Consider the following 27,773-nt stretch of genomic DNA (forward strand, 5'->3'; position numbering starts at 1 on the left):
ATGAATCCCAGTCCTCTGAAGCCTGCCTCTTCCTTCTGAACAAACTGGACTACTGTCTTGATTTGAGTGAAGAGAGTCTTGATCCTTACCACTGCCGTGCTGTGTCCTTTGTAATCAGTCAGTCTGAGGACAGAAAAATAACTTTGAATCTTGACGACGTCACAGTATCAGAACAAGGATTGAGACTAATACTTGGCTGCCACAGGAAGGTCCAATGGCAAGGCAAGCCAAGGCAAGTTTATTTGTATAGCACATTTCAGCGCCAAGGCAATTCAAAGTGCTTTAAATAGAGCATAAAGGCATTAAAACAATATAAAAGCAACACAAGAAAACATACATAAAAACAATTAATAAAAAGAAGCTAAAAGGAGAATAAGATAGAACAGGAAGTTAAAAGTTACAGTGCAATGGTGTGGGTGAGTGCGTATTTTGAGATATACAAGACTGCTTAGTCCACATTTTGTTGCCATATTCAAGTACTGATTGAATTTCTTAAAACTTTATTTCCGATACCTGCATAAGAGACTATAATCTTAACACCTCTGATGTCTCCTTATCAAACCCTATGGTACTGAAGATAATAAAATAAAATGTGATATTACTGCTCTAGTATAAATCATAATTGACAGACTTAATGGTTCTGTGTATAATGAGACGGGTGGTCTCTCCTCTGATGATAGGTGCAGCTCTTCGCAACAGGAACTCTGGAGAGCTTTCCTTCTCAGTGAGGGGCAGATGGACTCCAACATCTTACTTGTTCTTGGTGGAAATGAGTTGCACCTTCCAGTCCTGGGTGAAAGACAGCTATTTGAAAGAGCAGTAAGAGTCATGCAGACGAGTCCTGAGAGGGTAAACCTCTGGATCCATTGGAATAGGAAAAATCAAGTCTGCCCAGCTCTGAGGAAGGCCCTCTTAGAGGCTTTGCCTTTTATTAACAAACTCAGGTCTGTGATTTTACACATTTTTTGTGACATTAGTTACATACAAATGAATTCTTAGGAATGCAGTGCAAGTCCAAATTTAATAGCCTCCCCTTTGTTGTGTGAATTGTTGCCAGACAGCCACTTTTCAATAACAGTTTGTGTTTCTGAAATCCTGCTACTGGTCAGAAGCAGATGTTTGTTTGTACTGAAAGTTGGGTGTGTAATCCTGATCGTTTTGTGTTACATTATCACTTCAGTAGAGTTGCACATGCATAAATATGCACTCGCTGGAATTTTACTTGAGTTCATGACACATTTGTTTGTGTATTATCATCCAGGTTCAGGAATTCCTCCACAGACGCAGGTTCTGAGGATCAGGAACAAGACGGTGGGACAGTGGAGAGGGAAGAAAATAAGCTGTTACTAGATTTATGTCTGGAAGCAGCACTTGATGAGACAAAAGACTTTCACAGAGCAGTTGATATGCTGCTGTCATTGTTCTCTCTTAAAGCTGAGAGATACAACATCCTTATCGATTTCTACCAGCATGTCAAGAGTCAAGAAAGTGCAAGTGGTGTTTCAGAGGAGAGGCTACAGATGCTGCTGTGCCAGGCAGCTCCTGGAGGCTGGACAATAGATCTCTCAGAGGGAAGGTCCTCTCTCCTCTTGGAAGTGCTGATTATCCAACCAGAGAGGAAACTGATAGAATTAAGGAGATGGTCAGGAGAAGAGAGTGAAGTGTGGACCTTCCTGGAGTGTCTGCCTTACATCTCACAGCTCAGGTAAATGGCATGTCATTTTTAAAAATGTCTCACCAGACAATATGATTTTGAGGAGGGTTTTCTCTGCATGGTGTGTTTTACACCATGGCGGTTGGCAGTTAATCAGAGTGAAACACAGATAATAGACTTTAGATAAAGGGGAATTGAAGTGTGCAAATAGTTACTTTGGGAACCAAACTTTTGGAGTATATTACTTCCTAGAGGTATCTTGGTCTCATAATTGACACATTTTTAGCATTTGGAGACGGCATTGATGGCTGTTCGGGCATTAGGTTCAGTAATAAATAAGATCAAAGGAAGTACGGACTTGGAGTCGGGGGCCTGAAAGACCCTAAGAAATCCAGTTATGCTCAATACAGGGCCATGTGCTACTTCTTAGGTGTGCACAGGCTTGCAGCTAAGTCTGCCAGTATTGATGACAATGGGCTGGACACCTTTAGAGGTCAAGCTGAAAGTAGATATGGTACATTTGTGGAACAGATTAGTCAGTACGCCCAACTCAAGGATGGCCAAAATAATTTATTAATTGGAATAAGTTATATCAGTCTTTTGGTAGTTTGGTAGTATATGTATATGAATTATCTGAAATTTCTTAGATTAATTACTTAAAACCTGCTGGATAATTTTGAAGAGAAGGAGGTAGGGGTTGGAGTAGTAACATGGAAGGGCGCAAGGCAGTAATTTCGCCTAGGGCAACAACATAGGCAGAACCGCCACTGACAATAACACAAAAACCCGTTTTCAAGTAAACAGCAGTTAACCTAACAACTTTACAACCACCTGGTAATGAAGAAATAAGTCAGAGCACTAATATCATAACTATAACCTTCAAACAAATTCAATGTTTTTTTTAACCAAAAGAAAAAGAGAGATAAACAATATGTGTGTCAGGAAGAGCAGCAGCGACAGGAAGACAGCAGATCAGAAATCAGACAGAGGACAGCGCAGAATGAAACAGCACCGCCATTTTGACAACAACATTCAGATGTGGCGCTACGGACGGCGACGGAAGTGAGCGAGAGGGTCGGAGGTCAGGGAGGACGTATGGAGTGTGTCCCAATAGTATGCATACGCATGCATACTGCATACTACACTGCATACTTTGTAAGGGCAGCTGCAGTACATACTAAAAGTAAAAAAATAGAAGTATGCAGCCTAAGAGTACATTAGTTCAATAAACAGGACATAGAAATTCAGAAGAAACAAAAAACCATGATAAATGTAGTTTTTTTTTTTCATACAAATCACTCCTGTTCAAAACAAAATACACTCTTTTCATTTTCCCCATGTTTTACTTGTTCTTTTTCTTCTATACATATTTAGTAGGTCTCTACACATGGATGTAGGTAGGTTTAGCAGTATAAATAAGGAAAATAGTATGTTTGATTTGTGATCTTTATGACTTTGAGAATATGTGACATTTTATGAAGAGGGCTGAAGCTATGCAATATGAAAATCCTGGGTTATTAAATTAGAATGTTTTTTTCAGCATGAGCTTTTAAAGACTGGCAATTACATATCATAAGCCTAAGAAAGACAGCAAGCTATATGCTCTTTGTTTAATTGCCTGTGGTTGATATTCAGTTGTTTTTTTTTTTATTTTTTTAAGTATCTCTCTTTGGAGTTGATACAGTATATTCAATAGCTTTGGATGTTTGCATAAAGAATCTTTTGTTATTTATGCATGAGCTGTTTATTAGATGGTTTGGCCTCACACTCACTGTGATTATGTTTTTTACCGTCTTGTAAGCTCATTTTTGATATATAACAGTATATGTTGGAGCCTATTGATTTTTTATACAATTATTTGAATGATTTGGAATGCTATATTTCTTTGCTGCTCATGTCCCTCCTCCTGGCCAGGCCAACCTCCTCCTGTGATTAGGGAGTGAGGGCAGCTGGTTTCTTTGGTTTTTTCCTTGGTGCTGAAGGAGTGAGGCGAGTGAGGAGTGAAACAGTTTATCTACCGCTAAATTACGTTTTTTATTTGCTTATTGTTTGAAGTCAACCCCGAGAATATTTCTGTTCATTTAAATAAATTCAAGATCCTTTTGTTGAAATTGAAACATCTCCGCGAGTGCTTATTTTTTAGCGAGTCGTAGACCTCCTCCTCACAAACTACTCTGATGTTTTTTGGCCCTTTTTTGAACGCAAGAGTAGCCATAACAAGTAGATAAACTTCACTGAAGACTTGAAGGAAACCGGAGAGTCGGCGGATCGGGCTGATCACTCGCTGACATTTGAAGAAGGCAGCCAGCGGCTGTGAGTAAAATCAGCTGATCGACTTTATCAATGAATGCGCCGTTGCGCTGCAAGGAGACAATCAAACACAATGGAAGGTAAAGTTGTTGATTGTGGATGTGGACTGCAATAAAACTGGAAAGTTAAAAGGATGTTTAAGGATTAACTAAATGGAAATTAAAGGAATTGGAGTGGAAATATGTAATGATGTCTGACACAACTGAGACCGCAACTGAGGTCGAGGACTTATTAAAGTCGCGCATTGCTTCGCGCAGAGGCAGATTGGGAGCATGCACGAGGAGGACAAATGAAATAAAGGCTTTGATGACTGATGTTGAAAATGTTGATAAAGTCAATGACACATTTGAAGCATTTAAAGGTGCTGTGGATGAATTTAAAAATGCTCATAAGTCTGTGCAAGAGCTCTTATCGAAAGAGGAAAAGGAAAATGATTACTATGACTGGTATGAACCCAGAATAACTAACCTGAATGAAGATGTTGAAACATGGAAAAGAGAAATTGCACAATCAAAGGTTGGACCCCTGGACAGCATATCAAATGTATCACGCAAATCAAATGTATCACGCAAATCAAAGTCTTCCACTTCCACTAGATCATCAACCTCCAGATCTCCCTCAGTCTCATCAGAGTTAAAAAAAGGCCAAAGCAGAGCAAGCTGCTGCGATTGCTCGAGCTGCTGCATTGAAAGAAAAACACATCTTGCTTCTGGAGGAAACAAAACTGAAATCGAAGATGGAGCAAGTGGAACTGGAGGCGGACCTCGCAGCATCAGCCGCTAAAATAAAAATTCTTCAAATGGATGAGGGGGAACAGGAAGCCACAGGTGATGGCATGACTGAGTATTATGACTCCCATCACGAACCAGAAACAATGGAGAGCAATGCGGAATTTGTGCAGTTCAATTCAATTCAATTTTATTTATTTGTATAGCCCAGAATCACAAATACAAATTTGTCTCAAAGGGCTTTACAGAAAAATACAACATCCTCTGTCCTTAGACCCTCACATCGGATGAGGAACAACTCCCTAAAAAGCCCCTTTAACAGGGAGAAAAATAGGAAGAAACCTCAGGGGAGCAACAGAGGAGGGATCCCTCCCCAGCACGGACAGACGTGCAATAGATGTTGTAAACACAGATAACAAACAATAAATGTATGGGAATAGATAGGTGGCGGATGAGAGATGATGACGCCAAGGGAAGCTGGATGCACCAGAGCAGCCAGGGACCCGGGCCACACAGCCACCTACACCACGACGACCTGGATCTAAAACAGCCAGAACACGCATTCGGACAAACACACATCAACCATTCACACACACTCACACAGAGACAAAGGTGGCACATTAATTATCTGGAGAAGACTAATTGATAATTAGCTCCGTGAGAGCAATAATTTCATAATCTCGTCTCAGTTAGGTGCAATACCTAAAACTCCACTTCACCAAACCATCTTAAGTCTCCACAGACCTCCACCTACAAGGGATACCAACACACCAGAAAATAAACCTCAAAACAAGAATGTGACTGACAAACACAAAACAAAAAATGTAAATCATAATCACACCATAACCCATACTTCACAAGATCAAGATGACACAGAGGGGGTTGTTAATGCTGCTCATGATAGCTTGGATGTGGTTATTCGAAGACAAAATGACATAGCAGAACTCATTGTCTCACAGCAAAACCTGTCTCAGTTACCTGCAAGAGAGATTTCTGTGTTTGATGGTAACCCATTGTCATATCAATCTTTTATCCATTCATTTGAACACATGATTGAAGATAAGACTAAAGATAATCATGACAGACTCTACTGTCTTGAGCAGTTCACCTCAGGTTTGCCTAGAGACTTGGTTTGCAGCTGTTTGCACATGGAAGGGGGCAGGGGCTATAGTGAAGCAAGACGCCTTTTAAAAGAGCACTTTGGGAATGGAGCTTACCTAGAAAAAGCCTTGAACTGGACAGCAATTAAAGCTGAGGATGGAAAAATGCTGCATGCATATGCAATGTATTTGAGAGGATGCTGTAATGTAATGCAAGATTTACAGTATTTAAAGGAACTTGAGATCCCATCAAACCTAAGGCTAATAGCATCCAAACTACCCTACAAACTCCGAGAAAGGTGGTGAACCACAGCTTATGAGACACAACAGAGAACTGGCAGGAGAGTCAGATTTCAGCACCTCGTGGATTTTGTGGAAAAACAGGCTAAGATGCTTCTGGATCCAATGTTTGGTGACATTCAGGACCAAATGACAACAAAGAAGGCCATCCCAAAAGGCAAAAGTGAACCAAAATCAATAAGAGGCAAAAACAGCAGCTTTGCTACTTCAGTAGCAGTGAATACTAAGCCAGCAGGATGCACTGTAAAACAATCATCTGTTCCACAACAACCTCCTCAAGCCACACTCAGGCCCATCATCCCTTCCTGTGGATCCTGTGGATTCTGCCATGGGAAACATGATCTGATCGACTGCTCACAATTCAAAACACAGTCACATGACAACAAGGTTGAATTCCTAAGAAGCCATGGATATTGCTTTGGTTGCCTCCTCAAAGGTCATCTAAGCAAAAATTGTAAAAGAAGATTAATGTGTCAAGATTGTCAAATGAAACATCCTACTGTACTTCATATTCACAGTGAAAAAGGCCCAAGACAGGAAAATCAAATGAAAGCCACTGCTGAGACAGAAGAAACCCCATAAGCAGTGCTCTTGTTTCAGCAGGTAATCCAACTGGGGCCGGGAGAGACTGTGCACTTGCTATTGTTCCAGTCAGGGTTAAGGTGGCAAAAGGAAGCAAGTATATTCAGACCTATGCCTTCCTTGATCCAGGCAGCACTGCGACATTTTGCACAGAAAATCTGATGAACCAGCTGAATATGAATGGACGCAAAACAGAGATACTTTTGTGAACAATGGGACAGGAAAGGCCTGCAGGGACTTATGAAGTCAGAGGATTGGAGGTGGGAGACTTGGAAGGCTGCACATATCTGGACCTGTCGAAAGTTTACACACAGAGTAAAATCCCAGTCTCAAAGGAAAACATAATCACACAAGCTGATTTGAAGAGGTGGCCTTATTATATCTCAGTGGCAGACATCGAACTCCTCATCGGGACTGATGTTCCTCAAGCAATGGAGCCATGGCAAATAATAAACAGTCAGAATAATGGACCGTATGCAGTCCAAACCTTATTTGGATGGGTGGTAATTGGACCACTCAGTGTGGATAGTGCTGCAGCACATGCTGGGCCCATTGCAGTGTCAAGTAACAGAATTTCTGTTGTTGAATTGAAGGATTTACTCATCAGACAATATAACCAGGATTTCTCTGAGAACATGTATGAGGAGAAAAATGAGATGTCAGTTGAGGATAAACGTTTTATGGAGATTGCTTGCAGCTCAGCCTTTTTTAAAGATGGCCACTATCATCTACCACTGCCTTTCCGGGATAAAGACAAGATCATGCCTGATAACTATAATGTGGTAAAAGAACACACACTGCACCTTATGAAGAAATTTAGGAAGGATACGATGTATGCTGGGGAATACATCTCCTTCATGGAGGACATTCTCAAAAGGGGTTATGCAGAAAAGGTTCCTCCTCAGCAGCTTTGCAGAGAGGATGGACGGGTCTGGTACATCCCGCATCATGGTGTCTACCACAAGTGAAAGCTCAAACTGAGGGTGGTGTTTGACTGTACCTCCTCATTTCAAGGAACATCTTTGAACAAAGAGCTCCTCCAAGGTCCAAACTTAACAAACACCCTCACTGGAGTTCTATTAAAGTTTCGCCAAGAACAAATTGCAGTTATGGCAGACATTGAGGCAATGTTTTACCAAGTGCATGTGGATGAAAAGGACAGAGACTTGCTGAGATTTTTGTGGTGGCCAGAGGGTGATATCAGCAGGCCACTTGAAGTTTACAGGATGAAAGTTCACCTTTTTGGCGCTGTATCATCCCCGAGCATTGCTAATTTTGCCCTGTGTCAAACTGCTGATGACAACTGGAAGCATTACTCTGATGAAGTTATGAAAACCATCAAAACTAACTTTTATGTGGATGATTGCCTCCGATCGGTGGCAACAGTGGACCAAGCTATAACGCTGGTCAAAGATCTCACTAAAGCCTGCAGCCAAGGAGGCTTCACACTGACAAAATGGGTCAGCAATAACTGTGAGGTCTTAGCAAGCATTCCTGAGCATCACAGAGCAAAAGCAGTCAAAGAACTGGATCTGGTTAAAGAAAATCAGGAAAAACAAATCACAGTTGAGCCGGCACTTGGAATCCACTGGAACACCCACCGTGACACTTTCAGCTTTAAAGTAACTGTCAGGAGCCAGCCTACTACCAGAAGAAGTATACTCTCCACAGTAAGTTCAGTGTATGACCCATTAGGCTTTCTCTCTCCTTTCATCCTGAAAGCCAAACAACTACTCCAAGAACTCTGCAAATCCAGGTATGGATGGGATCAAGTTATTCCACAGGAATTTGCAAGTCTCGGGCAGAGATGGATCATGGAGTTGAATCAGTTACGTGAGTTTCAAGTAGCGAGATGCATAAAGCCTGAGAACTTTGACCCAGTGGAGACTGTTGAGCTGCATCACTTCTGCGATGCGAGTGAGTCAGGTTATGGTACAGTAAGCTACCTTGACAAATCAACAAGGAAACATCCATATCTCCTTCATATTTGGAAAGGCCAGAGTCTCACCTCTCAAGCAGATCACTATACCCAGGCTCACTGCAGCAACACTGGCTGTAAAAGTGGATCAGATGCTAAGGAAGGAGCTGCATTTATCACTCACAGATTCAACTTTCTGGACAGATAGTACATCTGTATTGAAATATATTCACAACCAAACAAAAAGATTTCATACATTTGTTGCCAACAGAATTGCAGTGATCCAGGATCTGTCCCACACAAGCCAGTGGAGATATATAAATTCAAAAGACAATCAGGCTGACAACGCATCGCGAGGGTTGCATGTGGAATCTTTCTTAAAATCAAGATGGTTGAACGGTCCCGAATACCTGGGCAGAGAGAAAAAGACATGGCCAAAGATCACACAAGGTCTAGAAGAGATCTCAGCAAATGACCCTGAGGTGAAAAAGGAGATCACAGTGAACAGTGTGAGGATCGAAAACCAACATCCAATATGCACATTAATCAAGTATCACTCATCATGGAACCGACTTCAAAGGTCTGTAGCCTGGATATTAAAGATCAAGAAACTACTTCAACTGCAAAGTCAGCTAAGAAAGGTTCAGACACGTGTCTTCAGAGGCAAAGAAAAAACTTTAAGAGGAGCACGGGATGCAAAACCTATCAGTGGAAGATATGCAAGAGGCAGAGAGGGCTATCATTTGTTTTGAGCAAAGACACTACTTCAGCCATGAATTTACTTACCTGGAAAATGGCAAAACCCTCAGTTCAAGAAGCACCATCCACAAACTGGATCCAATTCTTGATAATGGCATCTTGAGAGTAGGAGGAAGGATAAATAAAAGTGCAATGCCAGTGCACCAGAAAAAACCCAATTATTCTCCCTAAAGGTTCTCTTATATCTAACCTCATCCTACAACATGTCCATCATCAAGTTGGGCACTCAGGAAGAAGCCATATGCTTTCCAGGCTAAGTCAAAGGTTTTGGCTCCCTCATGCAAACTCTTTAGCCAGAAAAATCATCAGAAACTGTGTATTTTGCAGACGCATGCAGGCAAGACCTGGAGAACAGAAAATGGCAGATCTTCCTGAGGATCGTTTGTATCCAGACCTACCACCTTTTAGTCATGTTGGCATTGACTACTTTGGTCCCATTGAAGTGAAAAGAGGCCGAGCCCAGGTGAAACAGTGGGGGGTCATCTTCACCTGTCTGGTGAGTCGATCTATCCACCTGGAGATGGCAAACCTCCTAACTACAGACTCATGTATAAATACGATTCGCAGATTCATCTGCCGAAGAGGATCAGTCATAAGTATCAGGACTGACTGTGGGACAAACTTTGTTGGAGCCCAAAGGGAGCTACAAGAAGCTTTAAAAGGGCTGAATCATAAGAAGATTCAAAACACCTTTTTAACAGAAGGAATAAAATGGACTTTTAACCCTTTATAGGGCACTCATTGAAATACTTTGAAATTCGAAAAAACAACGCTAGACTGTTATTAGAGAACATGACAGGACTTTATTACTTCTATAAAATTTTTCCAAAATTTTCATTTTGTAATAGAAAATCAAAGCCATTGAGATTGGACAAATGCCACAATCATGTGACCTGGGATGTAGAGAGATCTTTGCTGATTGGCTAGGTGAAGACCAAATGATTATTGAACTAACTGAGACATGGGATGGGCCGGATATGTAAAATTTCTGAAATTACCAAAAATAGTCATTTGCCCTATAAAGGGTTTACCCTCCTTTTGGAGCCCACCATGGCGGAGTCTGGGAGAGACTAATCAGACGAGTCAAAAAGATCCTCACATCTGTTCTAAAACAGCAAGCACTGGACGATGAAACTTTATCAACAGCGTTGTGAGGGTAGAAGCCATCTTGAATGACCGACCAATATCAACAGTGACAAATGACCCCAATGATGTGGAGCCACTAACCCCTAACCATTTGCTTCAACTGAAGGCAAAAACAACTATGCCACCAGGAGTTTTTGAAAAGAATGATCAATATTCTAAAAGAAGATGGAAACAAGCACAGTATCTTGCAGATCTCTTTTGGAGACGTTGGACAAAAGAGTATCTTCCACTCATACAAGAAAGAAGCAAGTGGAACAGCATAAGAAGGAACCTGAGTCCCGGAGTTATTATTGTTGATAACACAGCACCCAGGAACTCATGGATTATGGGCCGTGTTGTAAAGACATTTCCAGATGCCAAGGGCTTAGTGAGAAGTGTTTTGGTTAAAATCAAAACCAGTGAGATTCAACGACCGATTGATAAGCTCTGTCTTTTAATGGAGGCAGCAGGATGAATGGAGGAAGGTTGTGTTTTCCAGCCTCCACTATGGACTGTTTCAGATATTCTGATTATGAACGTTAATAAGACATCAAGTAACTTAATAGACTTTGAATTTGAAGCTTAATAATTTCTATTGTATAATTATTCTATTTTGGCTCCTTTTGAATTATATTATTTATGTAATTGTTTTGCTACAGCCAACAATTAGGGGCCGGGATGTTGGAGCCTATTGATTTTTTATACAATTATTTGAATGATTTGGAATGCTATATTTCTTTGCTGCTCATGTCCCTCCTCCTGGCCAGGCCAACCTCCTCCTGTGATTAGGGAGTGAGGGCAGCTGGTTTCTTTGGTTTTTTCCTTGGTGCTGAAGGAGTGAGGCGAGTGAGGAGTGAAACAGTTTATCTACCGCTAAATTACGTTTTTTATTTGCTTATTGTTTGAAGTCAACCCAGAGAATATTTCTGTTCATTTAAATAAATTCAAGATCTTTTTGTTGAAATTGAAACATCTCCGCGAGTGCTTATTTTTTAGCGAGTCGTAGACCTCCTCCTCACGAACTACTCTGACGTTTTTTGGCCCTTTTTTTGAACGCAAGAGTAGCCATAACAGTATAGTAAACTATAAACTAAAACTTTTTGGTATGTAAGTCATGGAGAGATCAGATAATCCTGTCAATTTTCACTTATTTTTTCCAGTTTCGTGCCTCAGTTGTCAAACTTCTCAGAACAAACCAGGTTCTTGGTGAATCTGTTCTGTCAAGCAGCAGAGAGGGAACAGCAGAGAGAGAAGATCCTGGAGCTGCTATCATCAGTGTGCAGTTATGAAACATTCCCTCTCAAAGACCAAGTGGACGATGATGAGGAGGAGGATATAGAAGACCATAATGCCTACCAGTGTGATTTCCGGCTGGAGCTGTACTGCCATGTGAAGGACTATGAGACTCAAACTGGCAGCAGAGTCCTTCCAGCATTACAGCCAGTTTTCCAGTCAGCTCCTGCAGTCTGGACCATCGACCTGTCAAAGAGAAAGGCCTCTGTCCTCCTGGAAGTGCTGAAGCTCCAATCAGGAAAGAAACCAGTTGAGCTGAGAGGCTGGTCAGATGAAGAGAGTGAAGTGTGGAGTTTCCTGAAGTGTCTGCCTTACATGTCAGAGCTCAGGTAAATAGCTTTTCATTTGTAGAAACGTCTCACCAGATGATATGATTTTGAGGAGGGATTTCTATGCAGTAAAACTCCTGTAAATATACAAAAATATTGAAATACTTTCGTGTCTTTATCCAGTAACTCAAGAGATACATCAGCCCTCCATACTGCTTGTTTTTTTCATATAATGGAGAAGAGAAATCATTGCATATTTTATTCTTCCCATTATCCCTGTTTCATATGTCAGCAGTCAGCACACTCAGAACACACCAACTATAATTCAAATCATTTTATTATTTCATTATTTTTCATTGTCATTTTCCTAGTTTCACTCGTCAGTGGTCAACACACTCTGGACAAGCCCAAATCTGTGGGAATCTGTTCTGTCGAGCAGCAGAGAGGGAACAGCAGACAGGAGAGAAGATCCTGGAGCTGCTATCATCAGTGTGCAGTTATGAAACATTCCCTCTCAAAGAATACGGGTTCATACTACATGCAAGTTTTAATTTTAAGGATATTAAATACCAGTGTGACTTCCTGCTGGAGCTGTACTCCCATGTGAAGGACTATGAGACTCCAACAGGCAGCAGAGTCCTTCAAGCATTACAGCCAGTTTTCCAGTCAGCTCCTCCAGTCTGGACCATCGACCTGTCAGAGAGAAAGGCCTCTGTCCTCCTGGAAGTGCTGAAGCTCCAATCAGGAAAGAAACCAGTTGAGCTGAGAGGCTGGTCAGATGAAGAGAGTGAAGTGTGGAGTTTCCTGAAGTGTCTGCCTTACATGTCACAGCTCAGGTAAATAGCTTTTCATTGCCATAATTTCTCTTTGTGCATAGAAAATAGTAGATAATTCTAAGATATATAATCATTGCTCCTGATTTTTCCCTGGCATTTTATGAAACACAGTGTCGACCCTGATTGCTTGCTTTTCTAATTTAAGTTTCAGAAATCACACCACTGTGTTCCTTCCATGTCCATTGTTACAGTTTTGCGAAGTGTGTGAACCGCTCAGAACAAACCAGGTTCTTGGTGAATCTGTTCTGTCGAGCAGCAGAGAGGGAACAGCAGACAGGAGAGAAGATCCTGCAGCTGCTATCATCAGTGTGCAGTTATGAAACATTCCGTTATGGTTTTTACGAAAAAAACTACCAGTGTGATTTCCTGCTGGACCTGTACTCCCATGTGAAGGACTATGAGACTCAAACAGGCAGGAGAGTCCTTCCAGCATTCCAGCCAGTTTTCCAGTCAGCTCCTGCAGTCTGGACCATCGACCTGTCAGAGAGAAAGGCCTCTGTCCTCCTGGAAGTGATGAAGCTCCAATCAGGAAAGAAACCAGTTGAGCTGAGAGGCTGGTCAGATGAAGAGAGTGAAGTGTGGAGTTTCCTGAAGTGTCTGCCTTACATGTCAGAGCTCAGGTAAATAGCTTGTCATTTTTTAAAATGTCTCACCAGATGATATGATTTTGAGGAGGGATTTCTATGCAGTAAAACTCCTGTATATACACAAAAATATTGAAATCCTTTCTGTTACTTTATCCAGTAACCCAAGAGATACATCAGCCCTCCATACTGCTTGTTTTTCCATATAATGAAGAAGCAAAATCATTGCATATTTCTTCTTCCCATTATCCCTGTTTCATATGTCAGCAGTCAGCACACTCAGAACAAACCAACTATAATGGAGATCATTTATTTTTTTCATTATTTTTCATTGTCATTTTCCTAGTTTCAGTCCTGAGTGGCTAAGACACTCAGAACCAGCCCAAATCTGTGGGAATCTCTTCTATCGAGCAGCAGAGAGGGAAAAGCAGACAGGAGAGAAGATCCTGGAGTTGCTATCATCAGTGTGCAGTTATAAAACATTCCCTCTCAAAGACCTAGCAAATTATCACGGTGAGGATAATAAATACCAGTGTGAGTTCCTGCTGAACCTGTACTCCCATGTGAAGGACTATGAGACTCAAACAGGCAGCAGAGTCCTTCCAGCATTACAGCCAGTTTTCCAGTCAGCTCCTGCAGTCTGGACCATCAACCTGTCAGAGAGAAAGGCCTCTGTCCTCCTGGAAGTGATGAAGCTCCAATCAGGAAAGAAACCAGTTGAGCTGACAGGCTGGTCCGATGAAGAGAGTGAAGTGTGGAGTTTCCTGAAGTGTCTGCCTTACATGTCACAGCTCAGGTAAATAGCTTGTCCTTTGTAGAAACGTCTCACCAGATGATATGATTTTGAGGAGGGATTTCTATGCAGTAAAACTCCTGTGTTTACACAAAAATATTGAAATACTTTCGTGTCTTTATGAAGTATCTCAAGAGATACATCAGCCCTCCATACTGCTTGTTTTTTCATATAATGGAGAAGAGGAATCATTGCATTTTTTATTCTTCCCATTATCCCTGTTTCATATGTCAGCAGTCAGCACACTCAGAGCAAACCAACTATAATGCAAATCATTTTATTATTTCATTATTTTTCATTGTCATTTTCCTAGTTTCACTCGTCATTGGCCAGAACTGTCAGAACAAACCAGGTTCTTGGTGAATCTCTTCTGTCGAGCAGCAGAGAGGGAACAGCAGACAGGAGTGAAGATCCTGGAGCTGCTATCATCAGTGTGCAGTTACCAAACATTCCCTCTCAAAGACCTAGCAGATTATTATGGTGAGGATAATAAATACCAGTGTGATTTCCTGCTGGACCTGTGCTCCCATGTGAAGGACTATGAGACTCAAACAGGCAGCAGAGTCCTTCCAGCATTCCAGCCAGTTTTCCAGTCAGCTCCTGCAGTCTGGACCATCGACCTGTCAGAGAGAAAGACCTCTGTCCTCCTGGAAGTGATGAAGCTCCAATCAGGAAAGAAACCAGTTGAGCTGAGAGGCTGGTCAGATGAAGAGAGTGAAGTGTGGAGTTTCCTGAAGTGTCTGCCTTACATGTCACAGCTCAGGTAAATAGCTTTTCATTTTTTAAAATGTCTCACCAGATGATATGATTTTGAGGAGGGATTTCTTTGCAATGAAACCCCTCAATGTACACAAAAATATTGAAATACTTTGTTACTTTACCTAATAACTCAAGAGATATATTACCCCCCCATACTGCTTGTTTTTTTCATACAATGCAGAAGAGAAATCATTGCATTTTCTTTTCTTCCCATTATCCTTGTTTCATATGTCTGCCGTCAGCACACTCAGAAAAAGAGAGCCATTTTTGGGCACATTTGAAAATTGATGAATTGTTTATGTTGTTAATATTTGCACTATAGATTCTAACAGTATGTTATTTTATTCTACAGTCAATTTGTGTATACTTTTTAAGGATATTTGATGTTTATTGGAGACTCTGTGTGTTATGGTGCACATATGATTGTGACAGTACATGGGGCTGTAAATGACTTTGTACAGCAGGTGCAGTGTGCCCCTTAGAACAACGTGCTAATAGGGTGCATGAGACTTGGATCTGCAAATGGTGCTGATTAGAACAAGTTTTTGACTGTTGTCTTCGTCGTTGTCATAGTCCTACGCAGTATGGTCATATTTAAATTCCTTTTGTCAGTGGAAAATGTTTTTGTCACCTTGGATAATAGTCACCATGTCAATACTGGATCAGGCTTGCATCGATTTAAATAAATTCATGGAACGTTTTCCCTGTCTCCTGTGGACGTCATATGGACTGGTGAGTACATTGGGTGTCACATAAAAATAGATATTGTGGAACAGGAGTCAAGCTTTAGATAACACCAGTTTCAGATAAAGTGGACTATTATATGCATGAACACAGTTAACCAAGAAAACGGCCACAATATGTAAGTCAAAAACTTTCGATGAGAACGGATTGTGTTGGAACTACGCCTTGGAAGACTTGGACTACTTGCTGGAATTAGTGGCTAGTGAACATAATTGTGTACACACAGTAAAGAACAACCCAACTATAATGCAAATCATTGAATTATTTCATTATTTTTCATTGTCATTGTCCTAGTTTCACTCGTCAGTGGTCAGCAAACTCTGGACAAGCACAAATCTGTGGGAATCTGTTCTGTCGAGCAGCAGAGAGGGAACAGCAGACAGGAGAGAAGATCCTGGAGCTGCTATCATCAGTGTGCAGTTACGAAACATTCCCTCTTAACGTCCTAGCAGGTGATGATTTTTACAAAAATGACTACCAGTGTTATTTCCTGCTGGACCTGTACTCCCATGTGAAGGACTATGAGACTCAAACAGGCAGCAGAGTCCTTCCAGCATTACAGCCAGTTTTCCAGTCAGCTCCTGTGTTCTGGATCATGTACCTGTCAGAGAGAAAGGCCTCTGTCCTCCTGGAAGTGATGAAGCTCCAATCAGGAAAGAAACCAGTTGAGCTGACAGGCTGGTCAGATGAAGAGAGTGAAGTGTGGAGTTTCCTGAAGTGTCTGCCTTACATGTCACAGCTCAGGTAAATAGCTTGTCATTTGTAAATATGTCTCACCAGATGATATGATTTTGAGGGGGGATTTTTTTTGCAGTAAAACCCTTGTATCTACAGAAAAATATTGAAATACTTCCATGTCTTTATCCAGTAACTCAAGAGATATATTAGCCCTCCATACTGCTTGTTTTTTCATATAATGTAGATGAGAAATTATTGCATATGTTATTCTTCCCATTATCCCTGTTTCATATGTCAGCAGTCAGCACACTCAGAACAAACCAACTATAATGCAAATCATTTTATTATTTCATTTTTTTTTCTTTGTCATTTTCCTAGTTTCAGTCCTCTGTGGTCAACACACTCAGAACAAGCCCAAATCTGTGGGAATCTCTTCTGTCGAGCAGCAGAGAGGGAACAGCAGACAGGAGAGAAGATCCTGGAGCTGCTATCATCAGTGTGCAGATATGAAACATTCCCTCTCAAAGACCGAGGAGATTATTATGATGAGGATAATAAATATCAGTGTTATTTCCTGCTGAACCTGTACTCCCATGTGAAGGACTATGAGACTCAAACAGGCAGCAGAGTCCTTCCAGCATTCCAGCCAGTTTTCCAGTCAGCTCCTCCAGTCTGGACCATCGACCTGTCAGAGAGAAAGGCCTCTGTCCTCCTGGAAGTGATGAAGCTCCAATCAGGAAAGAAACCAGTTGAGCTGAGAGGCTGGTCAGATGAAGAGAGTGAAGTGTGGAGTTTCCTGAAGTGTCTGCCTTACATGTCACAGCTCAGGTAAATAGCTTTTCATTTTTTAAAATGTCTCACCAGATGATATGATTTTGAGGAGGGATTTCTTTGCAATGAAACCCCTCTATGTACACAAAAATATTGAAATACTTTGTTACTTTATCCAGTATCTCAAGAGATACATCAGCCCTCCAAACTGCTTGTTTTTTCATATAATGCAGAAGAGAAATCATTGCATATTTTATTCTTCCCATTATCCTTGTTTCATATGTCAGCAGTCAGCACACTCAGAACAAACCAACTATAATGCAAATTATTTAATTATTTCATATTTTTTTCATTGTCATTTCCCTAGTTTCACTCGTCACTCGTCAACACACTCAGGACCAGCTGAAATCTGTGGGAATCTCTTCTGTCGAGCAGCAGAGAGGGAACAGCAGACAGGAGAGAAGATCCTGGAGCTGCTATCATCAGTGTGCAGATATGAAACATTCCCTTATCGTTTTAACAAAAATAAATACCAGTGTGATTTCCTGCTGCAGCTGTACTCCCATGTGAAGGACTATGAGACTCAAACAGGCAGCAGAGTCCTTCCAGCATTACAGCCAGTTTTCCAGTCAGCTCCTCCAGTCTGGACCATCGACCTGTCAGAGAGAAAGGCCTCTGTCCTCCTGGAAGTGATGAAGCTCCAATCAGGAAAGAAACCAGTTGAGCTGACAGGCTGGTCATATGAAGAGAGTGAAGTGTGGAGTTTCCTGAAGTGTCTGCCTTACATGTCACAGCTCAGGTAAATGGCTTTTCATTTTTAGAAATTTGTGTTTGTCATATATCTTGGAACTGAAGGTAAATCAAATAAAAATATTTTAAACTGTACACATTAAGAGAGTAAATTTCCCCTAAACTCACTTCTCAGTAATAAACAACAATCAAGCAAACAAAAATAACAATAATTAAAAAACTAAACAAAACAAAAACAGTGCATATGTACAAAAAAGAAAAATAATCCTTCATGCTTCATTACAAGTTAAAAAGTGAAATGATATAATAATGTCATATTAAGCTGCACGGTGGTGCAGTGGTTAGCACTGTCGCCTCACAGTGAGAAGGTCCTGGGTTCGATTCCCACCCATGGTCCTTTCTGTGTGGAGTTTGCATGTTCTTCCCGTGTCTGCGTGGGTTTCCTCCGGGCACTCCGGTTTCCTCCCACCGTCCAAAGACATGCAGGTTAGGTGAACTGGAGAAGCTAAATTGCCCCTAGGTGTGAGTGTGTGTGTGAATGTCAGTGTTTGTCTGTCTGCCCTGCGATGGACTGGCGACCTGTCCAGGGTGTTTCACTGCCTTCGCCCTATGAGCGCTGGGATAGGCTCCAGCACCCCCCCGTGACCCTAGTGAGGATAAGCGGTTTAGAAGATGAATGAATGAATGAATGAATGAATATTAAGCTTACTAAATCTTAAGCAAATCAAAGGCAAAATGGGTAATTATTATGGACTCTTACAGCTGATGATGCAGATAGTTGTCAACTAAATTCATAATTTAATGTGGTTACTCTTAATTTTAGCTTTTGATTGACTGGCTCTTTGATTTAACAGTACATATTCCTGCAAGATGTTAGATATTGGCTGTGTCAACTATTCTCTTTTGTAACACTGTTGATTTCACATTTTCTTCTATAATGTCTTGTTTTAGGTGTGATCTGGAGTTCTTCCACTTTGTGTGTACGTCTGTCTCTGTGAGATCAACAGAGGTGGCCCAGCTGGCCTCTCTCCTGAGGCTCATGGGTTTCACTCTGGTGCTAACAGGAGAGTTACCCAGGAAAACCTGCCGGTCTGTGGGTCGAGTTCTGGGACTCTGTGGCTCCAGTGTGGATCTCATCCTCACACCCAGCAAGATCTCTCTGAAAGGAGCCTCCCTCATCTTTAGACATACAGCACAATTACACAGTCTTAGGTATGCTACATTTATGTTGCTACTTGAGAGGATGTGGTCTCTTACTCCTAGAAACAATGTTTTTGTTCTGTCTGGTTGATATTATGCATTACATTATTTATGGTGTATTTCTTTGATTTTCAGACTGTCTGAAAGCACGGCATTGTTACTGTGTCGACTGGCAAGCACACAAAAAGTGGCCAATCCAGTATGCATTGAGGAGCTTTCTCTTGTCCTCAAAACGTCATCACAGCGAGTATTGATGAGAGCTGTCAGTAGTGTGGCGTCCCTCCTGAGATACTGGGCAGTCAAATGTTTGGACCTGACCGAAGTTTGTATTCCTGCTCACAATCTCATGACACTGCTGCTTCACCGTGATCCTCTAACAATCAAGTAAATCCCTTTTGCTTTGTTGAGCCATGAAAATATGCCAGATCATGTAAATCCCAACTCAATAATATTTCCCTGACATGTTCATTAAATTGTATTTGTCCTCTGATCTGCTGCTTCCTCAGACTGAGTGTGCAGTGTGTTCAGCAGCTGACTGTACTCATACATGAGATCCAGGACAAAGACTTGACTCAGTCTTTCTTGAGTAAAGTGGGTGGAGACCTGACCTCCTGCTCTCTAGACTGGGAATTACTTCACTATTTGCTACAGCACTCATCAACTCAGAGCATCACTGTGGACATGAGGAAGAGCAAGATCTCAGAGAAGAGCATCATAAATCTTCTTCCCTTTCTGGACAGGATTGTGTTTAAAAGGTGGTAAAGCTTTGCTTACTCTTCTCATAGTTAGTAAATAATGTATCATTATGGCTTATGTTTTTGCTGACATACTGTAGTTTAATTGAAAAAACACACAATAGTGTCATGTGCATAACCAGCATGTAATGCTAAATATAATGTGTGATTTTAGGCCCAGCCCCAGCTTTGTGTTGTCTGCCATCAGGGAGAGCTACAGAACTCATGCCAGGCACTGTATACCCAGTTTACTGAAGTCATTAGCCCATGTCATCAGCCTGACCTGCAGAGAACTGGACACAGTGGACTGTGCTGCTCTGCTCTTCATCCTCAAACACAGCGATGGAGTCAAACTCAACCTGCTGTGGACCTCCATCCCACAAGGAGAAATACAGGCCCTCCTGCTCACACTGGAGAACATCTCTCATCTCAGGTCAGACATCAGTACTGATTTAGCAAGGGGCTAATCGAGGGCAGCAGTATGTTTTAGCATCCCAGGATGAGCCGCTCATCATCTGCTGTCACCTCATTTTATGCAGCACATACTGAAACTTTGCCTTTTTCACATTTTCCATCAGTTTCTGAATTTGCTCAAAGGTCTCATCTATGTAGACAAATAGCTGGCCCTGCCTGCTAGACACATAATACAGATTGACAATTTATTGAAATTTCTCACATATCTCCATTTTTCATACTAGTGTTGACAGGAATCTGCTGCTGAGGTTGCTGCAGGGTTGCACTGCCTCTGGGGTCCAACAGGGGGCAGCAGCAGCAGGTCTGCTGAGGACCCTGCAGCACAGGCTGGATCTGTCCTGCTCCTCCCGTGATGAGCTGTCAGTGCAGGAGCACAGGGAGACTCTGTGTCTGGGAGCTGGAGACTGCAGGGCAATCTCCACTGTCCTGAGCTACAGCAGCCAGGAGACACTGCTCAGCCTACAAGACTGTGAGGTGGAGGACAGTGGACTGGAGCTGCTGTTTCCTGTCCTCAACAAAGTCCACCTGAGGTGAGAGGGAATAACTGAGAGGACTCTGGTTCACAGTCATATTCATGTCTCATGCCTGTTTATGCAACAATAATGTTCTGCTGTTTGCTCCGTCTTCCCTCCAGCACTAGCAAAGCCGTCCTCGTCCAGATGGTGTCCCAGGTGCCGGTGGGCAGTGAAAGGGACACAGCAATACGAGCACAGTCCCTGTGTCGAGCCCTGGGTGGAGAGCTGGACCTCAGTGAGACCACATTGGATCAGAGGGCGTGTGACGCTCTGGTCTGGATACTGGACTTTTCTGAGGGGCTGACAAAACTTAACCTCAGTCACTGTCAACTCACAGACCAGCTCCTGCACACACTGATCCCACATTTGCACAAAGTACAAGACCTGGAGTGAGTCCTCTTGAACGCAGTTGATTGTGTATATGTATGTGTGTGTGTAAATGTGATTATTATCTAATAATGTCTTTCTTTGTTCTTTGTATCTTTTGGGTGTTGCAGTGTGAGTCACAATAAGATCACTGATGCTCTGACTGACAGATTACTCCAGCTGGTCTCCATCAACACCTCCATCACTGTGCGGTGAGCATGTACCCGTGTCTGAATGCCATTAATATACTTAGTGTGTTGGATCGCCACACATGTATAGATATCATACAAGAGCTTGCATGACTAAACACATTATTCTGAATTAAGAGGTGACACTTGCTTTTTCTTGTCTGTTGTCTTCTTAGAGTCTTCAGCAATAATATCATGGACAGAACCCCCTTTCTGAATGACAAACGAAATGAAATGTGGTGAACCGACAGAGGGAAGTGGACAAATGTTTCAAAATGCTCAAACACGGTGTTATTGTGGAGCGTATGAACTTTATATTTTAATGTAACCTCATGACAGCCATCATCCTCATCAGTGTCATGGTTACATGACACAATAATGTTTTGTGGCTGGCAACACAGTCCAGTGTAACTGTGACCATTTTACACTTTTTTCGTGTCAGAATTTAATGATGCTCTGATTTTTTTTTATTTTTTTTTTTTACAATCAGTGTACATATTTCAATCACAGCTACACAACCGTTGAGTGTGTAGATTGTATGAATAAAACACAAGGAGCATGAAAATGCAGAGAGAAAAGTCAGATAGAAATGTCTATTTAGTAAAAGAGTTGTTATATACATGTTATTTGCTTTTTTGCCATTCACATGTAATGTCTGCTTTGGCTTTATAGAATATGTTGTTAAATTGTGGAAAAATAAGTAAAATAGCTGTCTGGAACAAAGTTCACAACACAAGAGGATTCATTTTACACTTGTAGACGTTTGTTTTTGGCATTTTGAATTTTGATAAACTAATACATGCCCTTATAGATTTTTATATATGTATACTATGTGTATGTAACTGTCATCACCACAGAAACGGGATGCTAAACCTTCAAATTAAAAGCCTACCTGTCACAGTGAACTTCCGCTAGTTTTGCATTGTACATTTGTTTTTTTCTGAACGCCGTCAAAGTAAACAGTGATAGTGCAATAAATATATTATGTGTCATAGATACATACAGTTTCTATATGTAGAGCTGTGAATGATTCCGTACACATACTCTCAACCTGCCTCATCACACTTGTGTCTACTGTAAAACCGCCTTCTACTATACCTGTGATGTGTCCTACAAAATGAGGCTGTCCCATTCATCAGAATATACTGTGTCTCATGTCCTGTGTCCTAAAGGCTGGGAGGCTTTGCTCTCCTGACACTCAGGAGAGCAGTGGGGTTGTGAGAAATAAAGGTTTCTCTGCTGACAGAAACTGGCACACATAACACTCTTCTGTTACACTTACAGACTCTCACTCACTCACAGCAAACCCCAACCTCAACATCTGGTCCCACACTATCTGGGCCAAAAATTAAACTAAGCAATTCTTACATTAAACTAAACAAACACTTAAAAACCACCTCACCAACTACCTCATATCAGACAAGGTTTTAATTCCTAATGAAAGAAACATCAACTCTAATCAAATAAAGATAAATTAATTTAGTTCCCTAATGTACCTATTAAAATAACAACAACAACAAAAACTCCAAAACAAAATATCTTCACACAATAAAGGTAAAATTATGCTAAAAATCTTCCACGCAATCTTCAGTCACAACACGTGCAAAAACTTAAAACACACTCATACCATCCACAGATCCACACAAGAAAAGTCAAGATGAAGAGTTTAAAAGAGGACGTTCATCTGAAAAAGCTGAAAAAATTCAGACAGGATGACATGGAAGGAAAAGGGTGATGGAGAAAGAAATACACAAGAGGGAAAGAGAGGCAGAGGGGGTCACTACAAGAGCAACAAAGCAAGCACAGCTATGATCATAGTGACAGATGTTGATTAGTCATGCCAGCTCTTCTTAATATGAGTGATTAACAATGCCTCATAATGCCTTGTATTCTGCTATCACAGGCTCACATTTTACTTTATTTATTTATGTTTTTTTATGCAGTTCAAAAGTTCAGTGGTCAGGGTGGGAATTACACTACACGCTCTGGCCGTAGTGCCCTGAAAATAATTGTGCCCCTCACGGCCAATTTGGCTGGTGTGCCCAAAGCAGGTTAGCATGGATGCAAGAAAATCTTGAGGGGGAAAAAAAGCGAATCCAGACCCAAAATGAATTGAATTTCTGCTCATGTTGGTGGCTTTGAAGCAAAGCAATGTTTTGCATGCGCGCAACCATTATACAACACATAGATCGACCGAGCAATCTGATTGGTCAATCAGACGTTTAAAATGTGCTCAAATGGGCATGACAGCACGGCTAGCTGTGCTCAAATGAAAAATACCTCATCACTGAAAATATTACTCTGCATATGTCTTATTGCCCGAGTCTGTGTGGTTTCCATGGCAACACGAAACGTTTCAATGAAACCCGCATCAAAAGCTGCTGTCAGCTTTGTTAGTCTGCATAATGGACCGTTTTGTTGTCAATGTTGATTTCTTTGGCGACCTAAGTTTGGATAAAGAACTGAACGAGGAAGACAAGACAGAAGAGAAAAAGGAGAGATACGCGAGAGTGACGAGTGAAGAGCTGGATCAGCTGGAGAGGTCAGGGAATGAAGCCGGTACGGCCCGGTCAACGTCTTGGGCCGTTAAATGTCTACAAGACTACCTGACAAACACCAAGCAAACAGCTGATTTCACCCCTGTAAGGAAAGAAGAGCTGAACAAGATCCTCTGTGAATTTTATGGAGCTTTAATTTCTATAATAAAGAGAATGAAATGCCTCAGCAGATTCAACACCACGGACAGTACCTGCTGAGGCGGATTCAGCACCACGGACAGTACCTGCTGAGGCGGATTCAGCACCACGGACAGTACCCGCTGAGGCGGATTCAACACCACGGACAGTACCTGCTGAGGCAGAGGCGGACTCAGCACCACGGACAGTACCCGCTGTGCAGAGGCAGATTCAGCACCACGGACAGTACCTGCTGAGGCGGAGGCGGATTCAGCACCACAGACAGTACCCGCTGAGGCAGATTCAGAACCACGGACAGTACCCGCTGAGGCGGAGGCATATTCAGCACCACGGACAGTACCCGCTGAGGCAGAGGCGGATTCAGAACCACGGACAGTACCCGCTGAGGCAGATTCAGAACCACGGACAGTACCCGCTGAGGCGGAGGCAGATTCAGCACCGCGGACAGTACCCGCTGAGGCAGAGGCGGATTCAGCACCATGGACAGTACCCGCTGAGGCAGATTCAGAACCACGGACAGTACCCGCTGAGGCGGAGGCAGATTCAGCACCGCGGACAGTACCTGCTGAGACAGATTCAGCACCACGGACAGTACCCACTGAGGCAGAGGCAGATTCAGCACCATGGACAGTACCTGTAAGATTTCCCACAGAGATGTGCGGCTCTAACTTTGTTCTTGTTATTAATGTGTTAATCTTGTCAGTTATTAATTAGCTTATTAATCATTATTAATTTGTTTATTCTTTCTGAGTTTCCTAGGCCATTGATTTAATTAATTTGTCAGTTTGTTTGCATCTGTACATTGAAATGAACATTTAATAAATCAACACATCTGTGAAAGCTGTGGTCTTTATTTCAGAGGTAAATTGATAACAGCCTGAAAAGGTGATTCTATAACTCTGTTCAGCCTTCATGTGACTGCTTACTGTCCTTACTTTTGCTGCTTAGCCACATTAATCAGAGCTGACGTTAAATTGGAGGGACACACCCCCAGCTGAAATAAAACATCTGCCCGTGAGTTTATGAAAAGACAGGTGTTTGCTCTGGCGCTGACACTGGAAAGCAGTAGCTTATATTTAAATATAACTGCATGTTAACTAGCAAATATTCTCGTTCCAACATGATTGAGCTAGCAGAGCAGCTTAGTGTTGTTATGTGTGGTATTGATTCAGTTTGGGAAATCACGATGTCTAGAAAACATGATAAGCCCAAGTTGTCTGGCTGACAAGGACTAGTTACCGTCAGATCTCATGGATTTCTGCAGAAACGGAGAGAATACCAGCAAAAAACGTTTTTAAAAAATGCCCACAGTATGAATACATTTTGATTATAGGCCTACATTTTATTTTTTTGTTAATAGTTTTATAATCGCATTATTACACTCGAGGGTGTGTTTGACTGTCATTATTGTCACGACAGTGATGTGGCCAGGAACGAGGCGCTTACCCCGAGTTCCGTGAGCATCGCCTCTCACGTAATAATGCTTAAAAACGTGTGTGAACAGTGATGGGGTGAGTTGTGCTCAATAAGAGTCTGTCTCAGAGAAACATAACATGCTCGCTTCTATAGAAAAGAAGAAACTGGAAATGTTAGAGGAAAGAAGATGAATGTTTAGAAAAGTTGATTTCAGTGTGTAATGTATAAACCTGCATGTAATAAAGACGGATTCATAACATCTGAGCTGAGTGAGAAACTTGTTGTGAGACACAGCAGCTCTCACAAAAGGCACAACTTCCCCCACAGGCCTCATGGCTGCACTTTGATTTGAGTGGAGGCACCAAACTGAACGGCAGTGAATCAGAAGGCGGCCGGCGGCCAGCAGGGGGCGCTGCTGCAGCTGCTGCACTGAGCAGCAGTGGTCTTCTGCAGTCTTAGAGCCTTGTTCTTCCCTGATCAACCACTAGGTGGCAGCCTTGTTACAGAAAGCTCCCTGCTCACATCTCCTTGTTTTCTTTAGTTTGAAGTCCAAACCTTCATGTTTCTGTTGCCTCGACATTCAGTTCAGGGAACAAAAATTAATCTGGATGCAAAATTATTAGTAAAACTGTCATATTCCCATCACCTTAACAGGTTAATAGTTTATGCAAATCACTGCTGTGCTTCAAAAAAGGCAAATAAGTGGAAAAGTACAGACAATGCATACAATAACACGTTTAAATATGCACTAATATCATTCGCATTCAATAATTTTATTGGCCTTTATGATATAGAAAATATTTTAACATCTTATAAGCAATATCATGTGATATCCAGTACTTCATATTCATGAATTTGGTGCTCTGATCAGAATTATTTGATAATCTAAAGCTATTAACAAGTTCATCAGGGATGCCACATGTCATTTAAAGACACGCACACACACACACACACACACACACTGCTGGGCTGCAGTCTCTATCAGACTAAAACACCCAGTGATCAACAGGAGAGCAGCTCTGTGAGATGAAACCTTGGTCTCTTACAGGAAACAGCTGAGCGTTTAGGCCCCGCCCACTTCCTGACTCAGCCCAACCAAACCAGGAAAAACAGGCTTTCATTCTTCATCTGCTCACTGAAGAGATACACACAGACACAGACAAACACACACACACAAACACACGTAGAGACAGACGATAAACTTCACCTTCACAACAAACCCACGACTTCCACTGAGGGAGGAACTACAGGAGGAATACTGGGAACCAGGGCTGCCCCTCCCTACATGCAGAACACACAGCTGCGTAGGACCTCACGATCCACGGGGGGCCTCATTTTGCCCGTGGGCATGGCGCGAGGCTAGAGCACCAAGTCAGCCCGAGCCAAGAGGAGAGAAAAAAGAGACCTGTAATGTGACACCCCACCGCACGCGTCGCTGCAGTGTTTGACAGCAATCTGCATCTGACCAATCAGTGGTCAGATACACCGACACTGCTGCAGGGGAGGAGAGAGATGGCTTCTGAGGTTTTTTGAATCTGGAGCAACTAAGAGGGGAAAAAAATCAAAACAAGAGGAATCTCCTGCTTCACTTGAAGGTGGGTGTGTTGTTGAAATAAATGTAAAACTTTGGGGTGCCGTAAAAACACCTTAGCTGCTCCCCATAATGAGATAGAAGAGAGAATTCTGTAAGTCTCTGTCTAAAATGTGGTCTGGAGATGACATCTTCCAGCAGCCCTCTTACCATTTCATGAATGTCTTGTTAATGCATTTGTCTGCATATGCATTCACCTCTGTGAAACAGGAGTGCTAAAGTGACCAGTTGGTGGTCGTATATTGGCTTGAGTTTATAGCCTGCAAATCTATGCATCATTAAAGAAGATCAATTTAAAGCTATTTGAATTGAATATATTTAATTTGTAACAGCCATGACTTTTGGGAAGACTTTACAGAGAAATATTGATATAAATGAGTGTAATTGATACATTTGTTGACAAAGGGAACTAAATTTGAATATATACATTTTGGAATTGTCTGATTGATCCTGAAGTATGTTCTCTTAGGATTGCAGTTGTACAGTTGTACATAATAATAACATTACAAACAGAAAGCATCTTCTCTTCTCTTCGTCTCCAAATAAAATGCCGCTTAGGGCCCCAGTTTGGCCAGGGGCGGCCCTGCTGGGAACACTGGAATCCTGCTAGTTCAACCTGCTGCCTACTCTTCACCTAAAT

The 27,773-nt window shown here is 41.9% G+C and overlaps 1 protein-coding gene across 1 annotated transcript; it reads left to right on the forward strand.

Moving 5' to 3' along the window:
- Positions 1-408: 408 nt before the first annotated feature.
- LOC115367766 (uncharacterized) lies at positions 409-21,878 on the forward strand. Its single transcript, XM_030063677.1, has 19 exons — positions 409-416; positions 681-944; positions 1,262-1,705; positions 11,637-12,098; positions 12,410-12,874; positions 13,066-13,494; positions 13,805-14,254; positions 14,565-15,014; positions 16,049-16,498; positions 16,811-17,260; positions 17,571-18,002; positions 18,905-19,165; positions 19,289-19,537; positions 19,660-19,908; positions 20,063-20,320; positions 20,586-20,891; positions 20,996-21,265; positions 21,374-21,454; positions 21,607-21,878. The coding sequence occupies exons 2-19, from the start codon at positions 736-738 to the stop codon at positions 21,671-21,673; spliced, it is 5,982 nt and encodes a 1,993-aa protein (XP_029919537.1). The 5' UTR covers positions 409-416; positions 681-735; the 3' UTR covers positions 21,674-21,878.
- The last annotated feature ends 5,895 nt before the right edge of the window (positions 21,879-27,773 follow it).

Source organism: Myripristis murdjan, chromosome 11 (assembly GCF_902150065.1).
Source record: "Myripristis murdjan chromosome 11, fMyrMur1.1, whole genome shotgun sequence".
NCBI classification, from domain to species: Eukaryota; Metazoa; Chordata; class Actinopteri; order Holocentriformes; family Holocentridae; genus Myripristis; species Myripristis murdjan.

What these genes read in the sequence shown, in the direction of transcription:
- LOC115367766 (XM_030063677.1), top strand. Translation starts at nt 736, where the DNA reads ATGGACTCCAACATCTTACTTGTTCTTGGTGGAAATGAGTTGCACCTT. An exon ending in CCTTACATGTCAGAGCTCAG is followed by an intron (nt 13,495 to 13,804) that starts GTAAATAGCTTG and finishes TCATTTTCCTAG; the next exon opens with TTTCAGTCCTGAGTGGCTAA. An exon ending in CCTTACATGTCACAGCTCAG is followed by an intron (nt 14,255 to 14,564) that starts GTAAATAGCTTG and finishes TCATTTTCCTAG; the next exon opens with TTTCACTCGTCATTGGCCAG.